Consider the following 18,789-nt stretch of genomic DNA (forward strand, 5'->3'; position numbering starts at 1 on the left):
ACAAAATGAAAAGTGCGAAATGAAAAGTGTGAAATGAAAAGTGCGAAATGAAAAGCGCAAATCAACACTCACCAAACTTCTGCTAACACGAAATTAGCAGAAGGAGCCCAAAGGGTGGCGCTAAAGAGCTGAAAAACAACGTAGTACGTCACTACGTTCGTATTTGTTGGCCAACAATTATGTGGCATGTGTATGCAAGACATGTTTTGGCCAACGCCCTTCGGACAAAAGTCCACGGTTTTGTTGGCCAACAATCCGATCGTGTGTACGAGGCTTTAGGTTATTGTAACAATCAAATTAATGTAAAACTGTCATTGACTCAAACACAAAGTGATTGTAAAGTCTGATTTTTTTAAATTAAAATAGTAAACGGCAGTGGCAGTCCATCCATAGAGGGCACACGGGCGCCGCCTCCCCTATCCATGCGTCCAGCCCCCTGATCTACATATCAGTGTCACCAGACCATGGATTTCAATGCGAGGGGGGTGTTTTTTTGAAGCACCTGATTAGAGTGCTCCCAGTTGTATGACCATAGCGAATTAATTTTCGTTATCACACTAAAGTTCCTCCCCGTCAATCAGGAGGCAGGTCTGTGAGACTTTTTTTCCAGATTGGCCAAAGCGTCAGACAATCCGATTGGATGCCTAGCACTTTGGCGGTAGAGGAGACACACGGCGGAGAAAGCTGGAGGAGCGGACACCGGAGGCGCCACGGCCACTGCCTGCACTCCAGGAGAGGACACCACAGCCCTGCCACACGAGTGGGTAAGTGCCGGACCACCGGACCGCCTGCGAGCAGGGGGGGGTGCCACTATCGGGGCAGACATGCGGGCTCACTCCCGAACCAGGCTGTGTGTGTCCATAAACATACACAGTGCGTCTCGGCCCTGCCCCCCCACTCTCTGCTTACTGGATTTGACTGACAGCAGCAGGAGCCAATGGCAAATCCTGTGAGACCAGGATGAGAGGGAGAGAAGACCTGCAGCCAGGCACAGTGCTGGATCTATACAGGTGTTAGATAAGTGTTAGGGAGGGGGGAACACACAATGAAAGGTTTTTTACCTTAATGCAGAGAATGCATTAGAGTATAACTAAAGGAAATACCTTTTGTTTCGTTTTGGACAGAGTGGAGATGGATTAGAAAACATATTAAAGTGATACTAAAGTCTTGATTTTTTTTTTTTTTAAATAACAAACATGTTATACTTACCTGCTCTGTGTAATGTTTTTGCACAGAGCAGCCCGGATCCTCCTCTTCTCAGGTCCCCCACTGGTGCTCCTGGCCCCTCCCTCCTGTGGAGTGCCCCCACAGCAAGCAGCTTGCTGTAGGGGGCACCCGAGATAAGTCACAGCTCCCTGTGTCCATTCAGACATGGAGCCACGAACCGTCACCGTCCCCTCTCTCTCCTCATTGGCTCACTGACTTTGATTGACAGCAGTGGGAGCCAAATGCTGTCTCAGCCACTGAGGAGGGAGAGTCCCGGACAGCCGAGTTTCTCCTGCCACATCGCTGGATCTGGAGGGAGCTCAGGTAAGTATTATAAGGCTGAGGCTGCTGCACACAGAAGGCTTTTTTTTTCTTAAAGCATAGAATGTATTGAGATAAAAAACCTTCTGCCTTTACAACCACTTTAAGGTTTTTATTGCTGTCTGTTCCCACATTAGGGAGATTTATCCACTCTATTTGCCCTGTTTACCATTATCATCGAGAGTAAAAAGACAATCCCAAATTTTGAGTTGTCCCAAAAAAGATAGTGGGGAAATCTTCCAATGGGGACACTAGTCCTGGTGACCTGGGGGGCCCCAGGGAAATCCCTTCATTTGCAGGGATTTCCTGACACTTCCTGTTTTTGTAATTCACCACTATAGTACGACCATTGCATCTTGATTAGAAGCCATCAAAATCTGTAAAAACCATGTTTCTTTTGTAAATCTGCATGATCCCTTATAAAAAAAATCTTAGAGAGAAATCACTTGAAGTTGTACTACCAACCAACCTAACTCACCTTGTTTATCAGATAGGCAGAGAGGCTGCCCAGGCTCAGCTCACACTCTGTCACGGACACAGCCGCACAGGCAGCTCTCCTCAGACCCTTCCTTCCCTCACGCTGGAGATGGAAGATGGAAGAGGTGGGTGGAGCAATTGATTGGCGCGGAGGCTGAGCGATGTGAATGCTGGGGCAGCCGCGGCCTCTGACGTCACTGGTTGCAGGAGACAGCGCACAGTGCACAGCCAACCAGCATTCGTTCCGCTATGCTCCTGAGAGTCTTGCTGACTGATCCGGGCAGATCCTGGCAGTAACTTCTTGCCAGCCTGGCTGCCGCCCCCTGGTAAATGCAACCTGGAGCCATGGTCCCATTGGGTCCCATGGTAGGGCCAGCCCTGCCTACACTGTATTTATATTAGAGGTTGGAAGACAGCCAAATTCCTGCTGAGAGGGGGGAGCAGAGCTAAGTAAAAGTGAAAGTGATTCTGAGGAAGAGCTACTCCACAGTACCTGCAGCTACAGAGGTGAGTGGTAGCTTGTTTAAAAGCTTATTTGCTGCTAGTTAAGAATGTGAAATTATTTGAAGGACCATACCCTGGCAACGAGTTGAATTTAAAGTGTTAGTAAAGTCTTACATAAAAGAAAAAAAACCTTCTCCCTGCAAATTAATGTCATAGTGGGGTTGATTCAGTAGTGTATTTAGGTTTTGTGCTGCCCTAGGCCTGACTAAACCCTTGCACCCCCTAATTTAAATAGGACCCACCCCTTCCTGTCAAGGCCACACCCCTTGCTGTTTAAGGCCCGCCATGAAATTTTAGAGTGGGGACACTAGTTCTGAGGGCGGGGGGGGGGGGGGCAATGGATTCCCTTAATTTGCATAGATTTCCTCTCACTTCCTGTTTGGCTATGGGGGAGGAAGTGAAGGGAAATCTCTGCAATGGGGCAGGGATGGTAAAAAATAAACTGACAGGGGCTTTAACCTTCCCTTACTCTTTCCAAAATGAAAAAAAAAGTGTTGCCTATAGTTCTACTTTAAGCATAAATTTCTGATAATTTTTTGGAGAGGACTAAGAAGATATAACCATTCCAATGGTGCAGCAGAAAACATATAGCACAGTGAGGAAGGTTTGTGGTCCAGGATGAGAGGACAGTCAAAATTAGAAGCAGCGCCCCCCCCCCCCCCACCCCCCACACACACACACACACACAGTTGCGGAATGCCGGCCGCCCGCATACTGGAAGCAGTGCGGCTGCTTTATGGGGGCGCTAGACTTATATGCCTCTCAGCCCAGTCAGTCCACCCCATAAGACTGGCGCTACACTGACAGCGCAAGCCGGTGGGGACTCTTGCGGTGCTGCCCCCCTTCAAAGTGCTGCCCTAGGCCTGGGCCTTGTTGGCCTAGGCCAGGATACAGCGTTAGGTTGATTTACTAAAGGCAAATAGACTGAGCACTTTGCAAAGTGCAGTTGCACTATGCAAGTGCAGCCACTTAGTAAATGTGCAGAAGCTCTACTGACTTCCATCATCCAATCATGTGCAAGCAAAAATGTGTTTTTTTTTTCTTTCCATGTATGTGATTGGGTATTCTTTGGAAAGTGAAACTTTACCTCATTTACTAAGTTCTGGAGCAACTGCAAAGTGCACAGTCTATTTGCCTTTAGTTTATCAACACCTAAGTGTTAGTATGAATCGCATACTAGCACATTATGAAAGACTTACCTGAAAAAGAATCCCTCCAGCAGTGCGCTGTCCCCGCTGACATGGTTTCCATCTTCACCCGGTCTTCTATTCAAATGGCCGAGCCACGTGCATGCGCATGGGAGTCATGGCCAGGGCACAGAGCTCTGAAGCATACCTCCCAACTTTTTGAGATGGGAATGAGGGACACCGATCAGCAAAAGTATGCAGGCATAGGACACACCCATTGCCACGCCCCCTTAAAGGGGAATTGTACAAAAAACAAGATTGGTTAAACTCACAAGTGCTTTTTTTTTTACCGCTACTATTCCTTTATATTGGCTTTTGGAATTTACAAATGCAGCAATTTAGAAATCAGATGAAAGGTTTAGTGCTGGAAAACACTTTTTGATAGATAAAAAGCACATTTTATATACATCTATACAGATCAGATCAAAATGAGGGACAAATGAGGAGGAAAGAGGGACAGAGGGACATTGCTCCAAATCAGGGACAGTCCCACGAAATCAGGGACAGTTGGGAGCTATGCTGAAGGGATGGCATAAGTGTTCTGTCCCTTCAGAACGCATGCGCCAGTGATGCCACCAGCTACAGATACAGGGAATATCCCCTAAATGGTGTATGTTTAGGAGATATTCCTTGTACCTACAGGTAAGCTTTATTATAAACTTACCTGTAGGTACAAATGTCCAAGTGGTGTTTACTACTGGTTCAAATGGAGCTGTCAGGAACAGTTCTGCATAAATATATCCCTAAAATACCACAATATACAAAAACAGTATCATTGTTCAGAAAAGCTCCACCTTTTATCAATAAAGAGCCATCCTTGAGCACCAAGTCCAGTGACTTTACCTAGGCTGAGATCATGTCATCAGTCACTGTAGGTTCCATGTTCCCAGGTTTGTAACAAATCACAAGGTGGGAACATGAAGCAGGGACTGATCTGTGTCAAACATTTGTGAACATAGCCAAGAACTGCACAGGCACCAGGGTTTACATGATTTTGCCATCCCTAATTTAGCATCTCTATTCAGGGAGTAAAAACTGACCCTGGAAGATACCTGAACAAAGATTGCACTGTCTTTCTGGAGAGAAAACAGATGAAGGCATTGTCAGAGGGAGTACTGTGATCTCTGTGGGAGTTAATAAATACCTTGAAGTGTTACAATGATACATTACTGAACATGTATGCTAATCTAGTATGCAGTATAGTTACACACTGTACTGGCTTTAATACAATGTATTTACTCTGCCAGCAGGAGACATTTTGCTGCAGCAATTCACCTCACTATGAGATTTTAGAAAAGATGTAGCTCTGAATTCTGTGTAGGGTGCGTAGTGTAAATTTGTGTGGTTTATTTGTGCAGTGTGTAAAGTATGCAGTACGTGTGTGTATACTGGGCAGCATGTGTACACTGTGTGTATAGTGTGAGATGTGTATAGTGTGCAGTGGCTATAGTATGTGGTGCGTGTATAGTGTACAGTGTGTGGTGTTTGTATAGTATGTGGTGTATAGTGTGCAGTGTGTATAGTGTACAGTGTGTATAGTGTGTGATGTGTATAGTGTACAGTGTGTATAGTGTGTGATGTGTACAGTGTGTATAGTGTGTGATGTGTATAGTGTACAGTGTGTATAGTGTGTGATGTGTATAGTGTACAGTGTGTGGTGTTTGTATAGTATGTGGTGTGTTTATAGTGTACAGGGTGTGGTGTTTGTGTAGTATGTGGTATATAGTGTGTGATGTGTATAGTATACAGTGTATAGTGTGTGGTGAGTTTAGTGTGTGATGTGTATAGTGTACAGTGTGTATAGTGTGTGATGTGTATAGTGTACAATGTGTATAGTGTGCAGTGTGTATAGTGTACAGTGTGTATAGCGTGTGATGTGTACAGTGTGTTATAGTGTGTGATGTGTATAGTGTGCAGTGGCTATAGTATGTGGTGTGTATAGTGTACAGTGTGTGGTGTTTGTATAGTATGTGGTGTGTGTATAGTGTACAGTGTGTGGTGTTTGTATAGTATGTGGTGTGTGTATAGTGTACAGTGTGTGGTGTTTGTATAGTATGTGGTGTGTGTATAGTGTACAGTGTGTGGTGTTTGTGTAGTGTGTGGTGTATAGTGTGTGATGTGTATAGTATACAGTGTATAGTGTGTGGTGTGTTTTGTGTGTGACGTGTATAGTGTGTAGTGTGTATAGTGTACAGTGGCTATAGTATGTGGTATCAGGGCAGCCATCAGAAATTTTTGGGCCCCTTACACAGCTTTAGGCCTGCCCCCCCCCCCCCCCCGAGCCTGACCGCCAATATTCCCCAGGGCTTGCCCACGGGCCATCCCACCGAATCCACACACTGGCCACCTTACGTGTACGCACTCAGCCCCCCCTCAATCCTGTACCCACCTGTTTAAATCAGCTTCCCACACACCTGTATATATCAGCCCCCCTCACACCTGTATATATGTCAGCCCCCCTCACACCTGTATATATGTCAGCCCCCCTCACACCTGTATATATGTCAGCCCCCCTCACACCTGTATATATGTCAGCACCCCCCACACACACACCTGTATATATGTCAGCCCCCCTCACACCTGTATATATGTCAGCCCCCTCACACCTATATATATGTCAGCCCCCTCACACCTGTATATATGTCAGCCCCACCCCCCACCTGTATATATATGTCAGCACCCCCCCTACACACACCTATAGATATATATCAGCCCCCCCCCCACCTGTATATTAGTCAGTACCCCCCCACACACCTACCTGTATATATCAGCCCCCTCACACCTGTATATATGTCAGCCCCACCCCCCACACACACCTGTATATATGTCAGCCCCACCCCACACACACACCTATATATATATATGTCATCCTCCCCACACCTGTATATATTTCAGCTCCACCCCCCCCCACACACCTGTATATATATCAGCCCCACCCCCCACACACTTGTATATATGTCAGCTCCCCACACACACCTATATATATCAGCCCCCCCCACACACACCTGTATATATGTCAGCCCCCCCACACACACCTGTATATATGTCACCCCCCCACACACACCTGTATATATGTCAGCCCCACTCCCCACCTGTATATATGTCAGCACCCCCCCCCCCACACACACACACCTATATATATATATATGTCAGCCTCCCCACACACCTACCTGTATATATCAGCCCCCCTCACACCTGTATATATGTCAGCCCCACCCCACATACACCTGTATATATGTCAGCCCCCACACACATCTGTATATATGTCAGCCCAAACCCCACCTGTATATATGTCAGCCCCCCCCCACACACACCTGTATATATGTCACCCCCCCACACACACCTGTATATATGTCAGCCCCATTCCCCACCTGTATATATGTCAGCACCCCCCCACACACAGCTATATATATATGTCAGCCGTCAGCCCCCCACCTGTATATTTGGCAGCACCCCCCATACACACCTGTATATATCATCCCCCTCACACCTGTATATATGTCAGCCCCACCCCCCACACACACCTGTATATATGTCAGCACCCCCCCCACACACACACACCTGTATATATATCAGCCCCACCCCCCACACACACCTGTATATATTTCAGCTCCCCCCACACACACCTGTATATATCAGCCCCCCACACACACCTGTATATATGTCAGCCCCACCCCCCACACACACACCTGTATATATGTCAGCCCCACCCCACACACACACCTATATATATATGTCAGCCTCCCCACACCTGTATATATGTCAGCTCCACCCCCACACACACCTGTATATATATCAGCCCCACCCCCCCCCCACACACCTGTATATATTTCAGCTCCCCCCCACACACACCTGTATATATCAGCCCCCCCACACACACCTGTATATATGTCAGCCCCACCCCCCACACACACCTGTATATATGTCAGCCCCACCCCACACACACACCTATATATATATGTCAGCCTCCCCACACCTGTATATATGTCAGCTCCACCCCCACACACACCTGTATATATATCAGCCCCACCCCCACACACTTGTATATATGTCAGCTCCCCACACACACCTGTATATATATCAGCCCCCCCCCACACCTGTATATATGTCAGCTCCCCACACACACCTATATATATCAGCCCCCCCCCCACACACACCTGTATATATATCAACCCCCCCACACCTGTATATATGTCAGCTCCCCACACACACCTATATATATCAGCCCCCCTCCCCACACACACACCTGTATATATATCAGCCCCCACCTGTATATATGTCAGCTCCCCACACACACCTATATATATCAGCCCCCCCACACATACACAAACCTGTATATATGTCACCCCCCCCCCCCCCCCCCCCCCACACACACAAACCTGTATATATGGCAGCCCCTCACATATACAAACCTATAAACACACAAGGTTCTGGTCCCTCCCTGTACACAAATAGCCCCCCTCCCTTTCCCTTACAGCCCCTACTTGTAAAGAAGGTCTTCCTACCTGGTCCCAGCCCATTTTCACAAAGCTGACATGTTGCCAAGAAGCACAGTACAGGTCACAAGAGGGGTGCACGTACACATAGTAGCCAGAGGTGGCAGTAAAGAGCTCAATGTCTGAGCTCAATGCCACAGAGAGCAGCATGAGCCGAGATCGATTCTGTAATGCACAACATGGCTTCCCTTTACCCGTCCTGCCTTCTTTTGGCCCTGGTGGGCCCCCTGGGCTCCTGGGCCCCTTACAGTTGTGACGGGTTTACCCCCCTGATGGCGGCCCTGTGTGTGTATAGTGTACAGTGTGTGGTGTTTGTATAGTATGTGTTGTGTGTATAGTGTACAGTGTGTGGTGTTTGTATAGTATGTGGTGTGTGTATAGTGTACAGTGTGTGGTGTTTGTATAGTATGTGGTGTGTGTATAGTGTACAGTGTGTGGTGTTTGTATAGTATGTGGTGTGTGTATAGTGTACAGTGTGTGGTGTTTGTATAGTATGTGGTGTGTGTATAGTATACAGTGTGTGGTATTTGTATAGTATGCGGTGTGTGTATATAGTGTACAGTGTGTGGTGTTTGTATAGTATGTGGTGTGTGTGTATAGTATACAGTGTGTGGTATTTGTATAGTATGCGGTGTGTGTATATAGTGTACAGTGTGTGGTGTTTGTATAGTATGTGGTGTGTGTATATAGTGTACAGTGTGTGGTGTTTGTATAGTATGTGGTGTGTATATAGTGTACAGTGTGTGGTGTTTGTATAGTATGCAGTGTGTGTGTATAGTGTGCAGTGTGTGGTGTTTGTATAGTATGGGGTGTATAGTGTGCAGTGTGTATAGTGTGCAGTGTGTGATGTGTATAGTGTGCAGTGTGTGAGGTGTATATTGTGCAGTGGCTATAGTATGTGGTGTGTGTATAGTGTGCAGTGTATAGTTCAGGGAGAAGACAGTCCAGCTGTGTACAATGTGCATTGTGTGTATAGTGTACTGTGTATGTATAGAGCAGGCTGTGTTAAGTGTACACTGTGTCTAGTGTACATGATATGTATAGAGTGCAGTGTGTATAGTTAAAGAGGAAGACACAAGTCCTGTCCAGCTGTGTCTGTTGTGCATATGTATGTATAGAGTGCAGTGTATGTATAAAGTGCAGTGTGTATAGCGTGCAGTGTATGTATAGAGTGCAGTATGTATAGAGTGCAGTGTATGTATAGAGTGCAGTGTGTATAGAGTGCAGTGTATGTATAGAGTGCAGTGTGTATAGCGTGCAGTGTATGTATAGAGTGCAGTGTATGTATAGAGTGCAGTGTATGTATAGTTTGTATAGAGTGCAGTGTATGTATAGAGTGCAGTGTGTATAGAGTGCAGTGTGTATAGAGTGCAGTGTGTATAGAGTGCAGTGTGTATAGCGTGCAGTGTATGTATAGAGTGCAGTGTATGTATAGTTTGTATAGAGTGCAGTGTATGTATAGAGTGTATGTATAGAGTGCAGTATGTATAGAGTGCAGTGTATGTATAGTTTGTATAGAGTGCAGTGTATGTATAGTGTGTATAGAGTGCAGTGTATGTATAGTGTGTATAGAGTGCAGTGTATGTATAGAGTGCAGTGTATGTATAGTTTGTATAGAGTGCAGTGTATGTATAGCGTGCAGTGTGTATAGCGTGCAGTGTATGTATAGAGTGCAGTATGTATAGAGTGCAGTGTATGTATAGTTTGTATAGAGTGCGGTGTATGTATAATGTGTATAGAGTGCAGTGTATGTATAGTTTGTATAGAGTGCAGTGTATGTATAGCGTGCAGTGTATGTATAGAGTGCAGTATGTATAGAGTGCAGTGTGTATAGCGTGCAGTGTATGTATAGAGTGCAGTATGTATAGAGTGCAGTGTATGTATAGAGTGCAGTGTATGTATAGTTTGTATAGAGTGCAGTGTATGTATAGTGTGTATAGAGTGCAGTGTATGTATAGTGTGTATAGAGTGCAGTGTATGTATAGTGTGTATAGAGTGCAGTGTATGTATAGTGTGTATAGAGTGCAGTGTATGTATAGTTTGTATAGAGTGCAGTGTATGTATAGAGTGCAGTGTATGTATAGTTTGTATAGAGTGCAGTGTATGTATAGTGTGTATAGAGTGCGCACAGTGGTGTAGTGAGTAGCACTCTTGCCTAGCAGTAAGAAGGGTAACTGGTTCGAATCCCAACCATGACACTACCTGCCTGGAGTTTGCATGTTCTCCCTGTGCCTGCGTGGGTTTCCTCCGGGTACTCCGGTTTCCTCCCACACTCCAAAGACATGCTGGTAGGTTAATTGGATCCTGTCTAAAAAATCGTCCCTAGTATGTATGAATGTGAGTTAGGGACCTTAGATTGTAAGCTCCTTGAGGGTAGGGACTGATGTGAATGTACAATGTATATGTAAAGCGCTGTGTAAATTGACGGCGCTATATAAGTACCTGAAATAAATAAAATAAATATAGAGTGCAGTGTATGTATAATGTGTATAGAGTGCAATGTGTGTATAGAGTGCAATGTATGTATAGTTTGTATAGAGTGCAATGTATGTATAGTTTGTATAGAGTGCAGTGTATGTACAGTGCCTTGAAAAAAGTATTCATACCCCTTGAGATTTCCCATATTTTGTCATGTTATAACCAAAAACATAAATGTATTTTGTTGGGCTTCTCACAATCTGCAAATGGGACTTCTTATGGAGTTCTTTCAACAATGGCTTGTCACTTTTCCATAAAGGCCAGATTTGTGGAGTGCACGACTAATAGATGTCCTGTGGACAGATTTTCCCACCTGAGCTGTGGATCTCTACAGCTCCTCCAGAGTTACCATGGGCCTCTTGGCTGCTTCTCTGATTAATGCTCTCCTTGCCTGGCCTGTCAATTTAGGTGGACGGCCATGTCTTGGTAGGTTTGCAGTTGTGCCATACTGTTTCCAGAGGATGATGGATTGAACAGTGCTCCATGAGATGTTCAAAGCTTGGGATATTTTTCTATAACCTAACCCTGCTTTAACCACTTCAGCCCCAGAGGATTTTACCCCCTTCCTGACCAGAGCACTTTTTGCGATACGACACTGCGTACCCAAGCGACGTTGTACCCAAACAAAATTGACATCCTTTTTTTCCCACAAATAGAGCTTTTTTCTGGTGGTATTTGATCATCTCTGCGGTTTTTATTTTTTGCATTATAATCAAAAAAAGAGCAACAATTTTGAAAAAAAAACACAATATTTTGTACTTTTTGCTATAATAAATATCCCCATTTTTTTTTTTTTTTTTTAAACAAATTTTTTCTCAGTTTAGGCCGATATGTATTCTTCTACATATTTTTGGTAAAGAAAAATGCAATAAGCGTATATTGATTGGTGTGCGCAAAAGTTATAGCGTCTACAAAATAGGGGATAGATTTATAGCATTTTTATAATTTTTTTTTCTTTTTAGTAGTAATGGCGGTGATCTGCTATTTTTATCGTGACTGCGACATTATGGCGGACACATCGGACAATTTTGACAAACTTTTGGGACCATTGGCATTAATACAGCGATCAATGCAATAAAAATGCATTGATTACTGTAAAAATGTCACTGGCAGTGAAGGGGTTAACACTAGGGAGCGATCACACGCGCCCCTAGTGCCTGCCTTTGGAGCCGACGTCACATGACAGCGATTTGCCTCTCCTTGCCATTCTGCCGCAGTATATCTGTGGCAGCTAGTCGGCAAGTGGTTAAACTTCTCCACAACTTTATTCCTGACCTGTCTGGTGTGTTCCATTGGCCTTCATGATGCTGTTTGTTCACTAAGGTTCTCTAACAAATCTCTTAGGGCTTTACAGAACAGCTGTATTTATACTGAGAATAAGTTACACACAGGGTGCAGTGTATGTATAGTGTGTATAGAGTGCGGTGTATGTATAGTGCGTATAGAGTGCGGTGTATGTATAGTGTGTATAGAGTGCAGTGTATGTATAGTGTGTATAGAGTGCAGTGTATGTATAGTGTGTATAGAGTGCGGTGTATGTATAGTGTGTATAGAGTGTGGTGTATGTATAGTGTGTATAGAGTGTGGTGTATGTATAGTGTGTATAGAGTGCAGTTTATGTATAGTGTGTATGTATAGTGTGTATAGAGTGCAGTGTATGTATAGTGTGTATAGAGTGCGGTGTATGTATAGTGTGTATAGAGTGCAGTGTATGTATAGTGTGTATAGAGTGCAGTGTATGTATAGTGTGTATAGAGTGCGGTGTATATATAGTGTGTATATATATAGTGTGTATAGAGTGCAGTGTATGTATAGTGTGTATAGAGTGCAGTGTATGTATAGTGTGTATAGAGTGCAGTGTATGTATAGTTTGTATAGAGTGCAGTGTATGTATAGTGTGTATAGAGTGCAGTGTATATATATAGTGTGTATAGAGTGCAGTGTATATATAGTGTGTATATATATAGTGTGTATAGAGTGCAGTGTATGTATAGTGTGTATAGAGTGCAGTGTATGTATAGTTTGTATAGAGTGCAGTGTATGTATAGTGTGTATAGAGTGCAGTGTATATATATATAGTGTGTATAGAGTGCAGTGTATGTATAGTGTGTATAGAGTGCAGTGTATGTATAGTGTGTATAGAGTGCAGTGTATGTATAGTTTGTATAGAGTGCAGTGTATGTATAGTGTGTATAGAGTGCAGTGTATATATATATAGTGTGTATAGAGTGCAGTGTATGTATAGTGTGTATAGAGTGCAGTGTATGTATAGTGTGTATAGAGTGCAGTGTATGTATAGTGTGTATAGAGTGCAGTGTATGTATAGTGTGTATAGAGTGCAGTGTATATATATAGTGTGTATAGAGTGCGGTGTATGTATAATGTGTATAGAGTGCAGTGTATGTATAGTGTGTATAGAGTGCGGTGTATGTATAGTGTGTATAGAGTGCGGTGTATGTATAGTGTGTATAGAGTGCAGTGTATGTATAGTGTGTATAGAGTGCAGTGTATGTATAGTGTGTATAGAGTGCGGTGTATGTATAGTGTGTATAGAGTGCGGTATATGTATAGTGTGTATAGAGTGCAGTGTATGTATAGTGTGTATAGAGTGCAGTGTATGTATAGTGTGTATAGAGTGCGGTGTATGTATAGTGTGTATAGAGTGCAGTGTATGTATAGTGTGTATAGAGTGCAGTGTATGTATAGTGTGTATAGAGTGCGGTGTATATATAGTGTGTATAGAGTGCAGTTTATGTATAGTGTGTATGTATAGTGTGTATAGAGTGCAGTGTATGTATAGTGTGTATAGAGTGCAGTGTATGTATAGTGTGTATAGAGTGCGGTGTATGTATAGTGTGTATAGAGTGCGGTGTATGTATAGTGTGTATAGAGTGCAGTGTATGTATAGTGTGTATAGAGTGCAGTGTATGTATAGTGTGTATAGAGTGCGGTGTATATATAGTGTGTATAGAGTGCAGTTTATGTATAGTGTGTATGTATAGTGTGTATAGAGTGCAGTGTATGTATAGTGTGTATAGAGTGCAGTGTATGTATAGTGTGTATAGAGTGCGATGTATATATAGTGTGTACAGAGTGCAGTTTATGTATAGTGTGTATGTATAGTGTGTATAGAGTGCAGTGTATGTATAGTGTGTATAGAGTGCAGTGTATGTATAGTGTGTATAGAGTGCGGTGTATGTATAGTGTGTATAGAGTGCAGTGTATGTATAGTGTGTATAGAGTGCAGTGTATGTATAGTGTGTATAGAGTGCGGTGTATGTATAGTGTGTATAGAGTGCGGTGTATGTATAGTGTGTATAGAGTGCAGTGTATATATAGTGTGTATAGAGTGCGGTGTATGTATAGTGTGTATAGAGTGCGGTGTATGTATAGTGTGTATAGAGTGCGGTGTATGTATAGTGTGTATAGAGTGCGGTGTATGTATAGTGTGTATAGAGTGCAGTGTATGTATAGTGTGTATAGAGTGCAGTGTATGTATAGTGTGTATAGAGTGCGGTGTATGTATAGTGTGTATAGAGTGCGGTGTATGTATAGTGTGTATAGAGTGCAGTGTATGTATAGTGTGTGTAGAGTGCAGTGTATGTATAGTGTGTATAGAGTGCAGTGTATGTATAGTGTGTATAGAGTGCGGTGTATGTATAGTGTGTATAGAGTGCGGTGTATGTATAGTGTGTATAGAGTGCGGTGTATGTATAGTGTGTATAGAGTGCGGTGTATGTATAGTGTGTATAGAGTGCAGTGTATGTATAGTGTGTATAGAGTGCAGTGTATGTATAGTGTGTATAGAGTGCGGTGTATGTATAGTGTGTATAGAGTGCGGTGTATGTATAGTGTGTATAGAGTGCGGTGTATGTATAGTGTGTATAGAGTGCGGTGTATGTATAGTGTGTATAGAGTGCAGTGTATGTATAGTGTGTATAGAGTGCAGTGTATGTATAGTGTGTATAGAGTGCAGTGTATGTATAGTGTGTATAGAGTGCAGTGTATGTATAGTGTGTATAGAGTGCAGTGTATGTATAGTGTGTATAGAGTGCTGTGTATGTATAGTGTGTATAGAGTGCAGTGTATGTATAGTGTGTATAGAGTGCGGTGTATGTATAGTGTGTATAGAGTGCGGTGTATGTATAGTGTGTATAGAGTGCAGTGTATGTATAGTGTGTATAGAGTGCAGTGTATGTATAGTGTGTATAGAGTGCTGTGTATGTATAGTGTGTATAGAGTGCGGTGTATGTATAGTGTGTATAGAGTGCGGTGTATGTATAGTGTGTATAGAGTGCGGTGTATGTATAGTGTGTATAGAGTGCGGTGTATGTATAGTGTGTATAGAGTGCAGTGTATGTATAGTGTGTATAGAGTGCGGTGTATGTATAGTGTGTATAGAGTGCAGTGTATGTATAGTGTGTATAGAGTGCAGTGTATGTATAGTGTGTATAGAGTGCAGTGTATGTATAGTGTGTATAGAGTGCTGTGTATGTATAGTGTGTATAGAGTGCGGTGTATGTATAGTGTGTATAGAGTGCAGTGTATGTATAGTGTGTATAGAGTGCAGTGTATGTATAGTGTGTATAGAGTGCGGTGTATGTATAGTGTGTATAGAGTGCGGTGTATGTATAGTGTGTATAGAGTGCAGTGTATGTATAGTGTGTATAGAGTGCGGTGTATGTATAGTGTGTATAGAGTGCGGTGTATGTATAGTGTGTATAGAGTGCAGTGTATGTATAGTGTGTATAGAGTGCGGTGTATATATAGTGTGTATAGAGTGCAGTGTATGTATAGTGTGTATAGAGTGCAGTGTATGTATAGTGTGTATAGAGTGCGGTGTATATATAGTGTGTATAGAGTGCAGTGTATGTATAGTGTGTATAGAGTGCAGTGTATGTATAGTGTGTATAGAGTGCAGTGTATGTATAGTGTGTATAGAGTGCAGTGTATGTATAGTGTGTATAGAGTGCAGTGTATGTATAGTGTGTATAGAGTGCAGTGTATGTATAGTGTGTATAGAGTGCAGTGTATGTATAGTGTGTATAGAGTGCGGTGTATGTATAGTGTGTATAGAGTGCAGTGTATGTATAGTGTGTATAGAGTGCAGTGTATGTATAGTGTGTATAGAGTGCAGTGTATGTATAGTGTGTATAGAGTGCAGTGTATGTATAGTGTGTATAGAGTGCAGTGTATGTATAGTGTGTATAGAGTGCGGTGTATGTATAGTGTGTATAGAGTGCAGTGTATGTATAGTGTGTATAGAGTGCAGTGTATGTATAGTGTGTATAGAGTGCAGTGTATGTATAGTGTGTATAGAGTGCGGTGTATGTATAGTGTGTATAGAGTGCAGTGTATGTATAGTGTGTATAGAGTGCAGTGTATGTATAGTGTGTATAGAGTGCAGTGTATGTATAGTGTGTATAGAGTGCAGTGTATATAGTTGAGGAGGAAGACACAAGTCCTGTCCAGCTGTGTATGTGGGACTGGCAGGCAGTAGAGTGTTGGGGGGTGTAGCAGAGCTCTCCAGCACTCACTCTTCTCTCACACACACACACTCTCACACACACACACAGCTGGGCAGGATGATGGGGAGAGGAGCGCAGAGAGGAGAAGAGAAGTTTGCAGGCTGTGTGTAGCAGGCGGGCGGGCGGGCGGAGGATGGTGATTGCACAGTGTGTGTTGTAGTGCAGTGGGGGGGGGGGAGGATGGCAGAGGGCAGGCTGGTGCAGGGGCAGCTCCACTATTCCGGGCACAGACAGGCAGCAGCAGCAGGAAGCAGCAGATAGAAGGAGGAATGCAGCAGCCACATCTGACTGAGCCCAGACTGTCTGCTCACACTCACCGCTAACATGTCTGGGACCCCAATCTGCAACAGCACAAGGGCCCACCGGAGGACCTCCTTGCCATGTATTCCAAGGGAGCAGGTAAGTGTCACAACTTATGTCCTTCCTATCTCCGGTGACATTGTATCATTCACACAACTTTCTCCGCTGAGACTGGAGGAGGACTCCACTCTTCCTGCACTCTGTGTCCTGCTACTACTGGGGAGACATCCTCATCCCACAGCTTCTCCACACACTATACACCTCTGCAACTCTCCTCTTACATTGTCTGCAGGGGACCAACATCACAACTTTACACAGGAACACTGCTGGAGTTGTGCAGACATTGTCCACTGAACAATTATAGATTATAGTAGTTGTGTCTCGGGTTATACAGTATTACAGTACAGATTAGTAGTAGTTGTGTCCTGGTGTATTATACAAAATTACAGTACAGATTAGTAGTAGTTATGTCCTGGTGTATTATACAATATTACAGTACAGATTAGTAGTAGTTGTGTTCTGGTGTATTATACAATATTACAGTACAGATTAGTAGTAGTTGTGTTCTGGTGTATTATACAATATTACAGTACAGATTAGTAGTAGTTGTGTTCTGGTGTATTATACAATATTACAGTACAGATTAGTAGTAGTTGTGTTCTGGTGTATTATACAATATTACAGTACAGATTAGTAGTAGTTGTGTTCTGGTGTATTATACAATATTACAGTACAGATTAGCAGTAGTTGTGTTCTGGTATATTATACAGTATTACAGTACAGACTTGTCGTAGTAATATCCCAGTGTATTGTATGATATTACGATTAGATTGATAGTCATGTCCTTGTATATTATATGATGTTACAGTAGAGATTAGTAGTAGTTATGTCTTGATGTATTATACGATATTGCAATAGATTAGTAATAGTGGTGTCCACGTATATAATAAATTACAGTACAGATTAGTGGTAAACATGTCCCATTGTATTATATGATACTTCAGTATAGGTTAGTAGTAGTTGTTTCCTGTTGTATTATGTATTAAAGTACTTCTTAAAAGTAGTAGTAGTGTCCCAGGGTATCATATGATATTACAGTAAAGGTTAGTAGTAGTAGTGGCCAGGTGTATTATACAATATCACAGATTAGTAGTAGTTGTACCTGGCGTATTATATTATATTACAGTACAGGTTAGTGGTCATTGTGCCCTGGTATATTATTTAATAATACAGTACAGAGTAGTACATACAGTAGTTGTGCCCGGTGTATTATAAAATATTGTAGTACAGATTTGAAGTATCGTTGTCCTGGTCTATTATATGATATTAAGGTACAGATTAGTAGTTGTGTCTTGGTATATTTTATGATATTACAGTACAGAATAGAGGGAGCTGTGTCCGGTGTATTATATGATAATAAAGCACAGATTGGAACCAGTGGTATCTCAGTGTAAAATATGATATTATGGTATGGATTAGTAGTAGTTGTATCCTGGTCTATTATATGATATTGCGGTACAGATTAGTAGTAGTTGTATCCCAGTATATTATACAATATTGTGGTCCAGATTGGTAGTAGTGGTGCCCCGGTGTATTATACGATATTACATTATAAATTACTAGTGATTGTGTCCTGGTCTATTATATGATATTACAGTACTGATAAATAGTAGTCGTGTCATTGGGGAAGATTTACTAAAACTGGAGCACTCATAACCTGGTACAGCTGTGCATGGTAGCCAATCAGCTTCTAACTTCAGCTTGTTCAGTTAATCTTTGACAATAAATCCTGGAAGGTGATTGTTTTTTATGCAGAGCTGCACCACATTTTGCACTCTCTAGTTTTAGTAAATCCACCCCAGGGTGTATTATATGATATTACAGTACAGATTAGCAGTAGTTGTATCCTGGCATTTTATATGATATTACAGTACAGTTTGATAGTAGTTGTGTCCCAGTGTATTATACAGTATTACAGTACAGATTAGTAGTAGTTGTGCCCCGGTAGTGTCTACGTCATTTACAGTAGAAATTAGTAGTAGTTGTGTCCCGGTCTATTATATTGTTTTAAAGTACAGACTAGTAGTAGTTGTGTCCCAGTATATTATATGATATTACAGTACAGATTAGTACCGTAGTAGTAGTGTCCCAGTGTATCATATGATATTACAGTACAGATTAGTAGTAGTAGTGTCTCGGTGTATCGTATAATATTACAGTACAGATTAGTAGTGTCTCGGTGTATCGTATGATATTACAGTACAGATTAGTAGTGTCCCGGTGTATCGTATG

The 18,789-nt window shown here is 42.7% G+C and overlaps 1 protein-coding gene across 4 annotated transcripts in view; it reads left to right on the forward strand.

The window, feature by feature from the left end:
- The first annotated feature begins 16,206 nt into the window (after window positions 1-16,206).
- PDE3A (phosphodiesterase 3A) overlaps window positions 16,207-18,789 on the forward strand; it is a 331,598-nt gene continuing 329,015 nt past the window's right edge. For 2 of the 4 annotated variants that reach the window (XM_073621393.1, XM_073621396.1), the window contains exon 1: window positions 16,214-16,596. In XM_073621393.1, coding sequence (XP_073477494.1) covers window positions 16,522-16,596 — 75 coding nt within the window. In that variant the 5' untranslated portion in view covers window positions 16,214-16,521. Of the gene's footprint in view, window positions 16,597-18,789 lie in introns of all 4 variants that reach the window. The other 2 variants (XM_073621400.1, XM_073621397.1) reach the window with 2 other exon arrangements.

Source organism: Aquarana catesbeiana, linkage group LG03 (assembly GCF_042186555.1).
Source record: "Aquarana catesbeiana isolate 2022-GZ linkage group LG03, ASM4218655v1, whole genome shotgun sequence".
In the NCBI taxonomy this organism is placed as follows: Eukaryota; Metazoa; Chordata; class Amphibia; order Anura; family Ranidae; genus Aquarana; species Aquarana catesbeiana.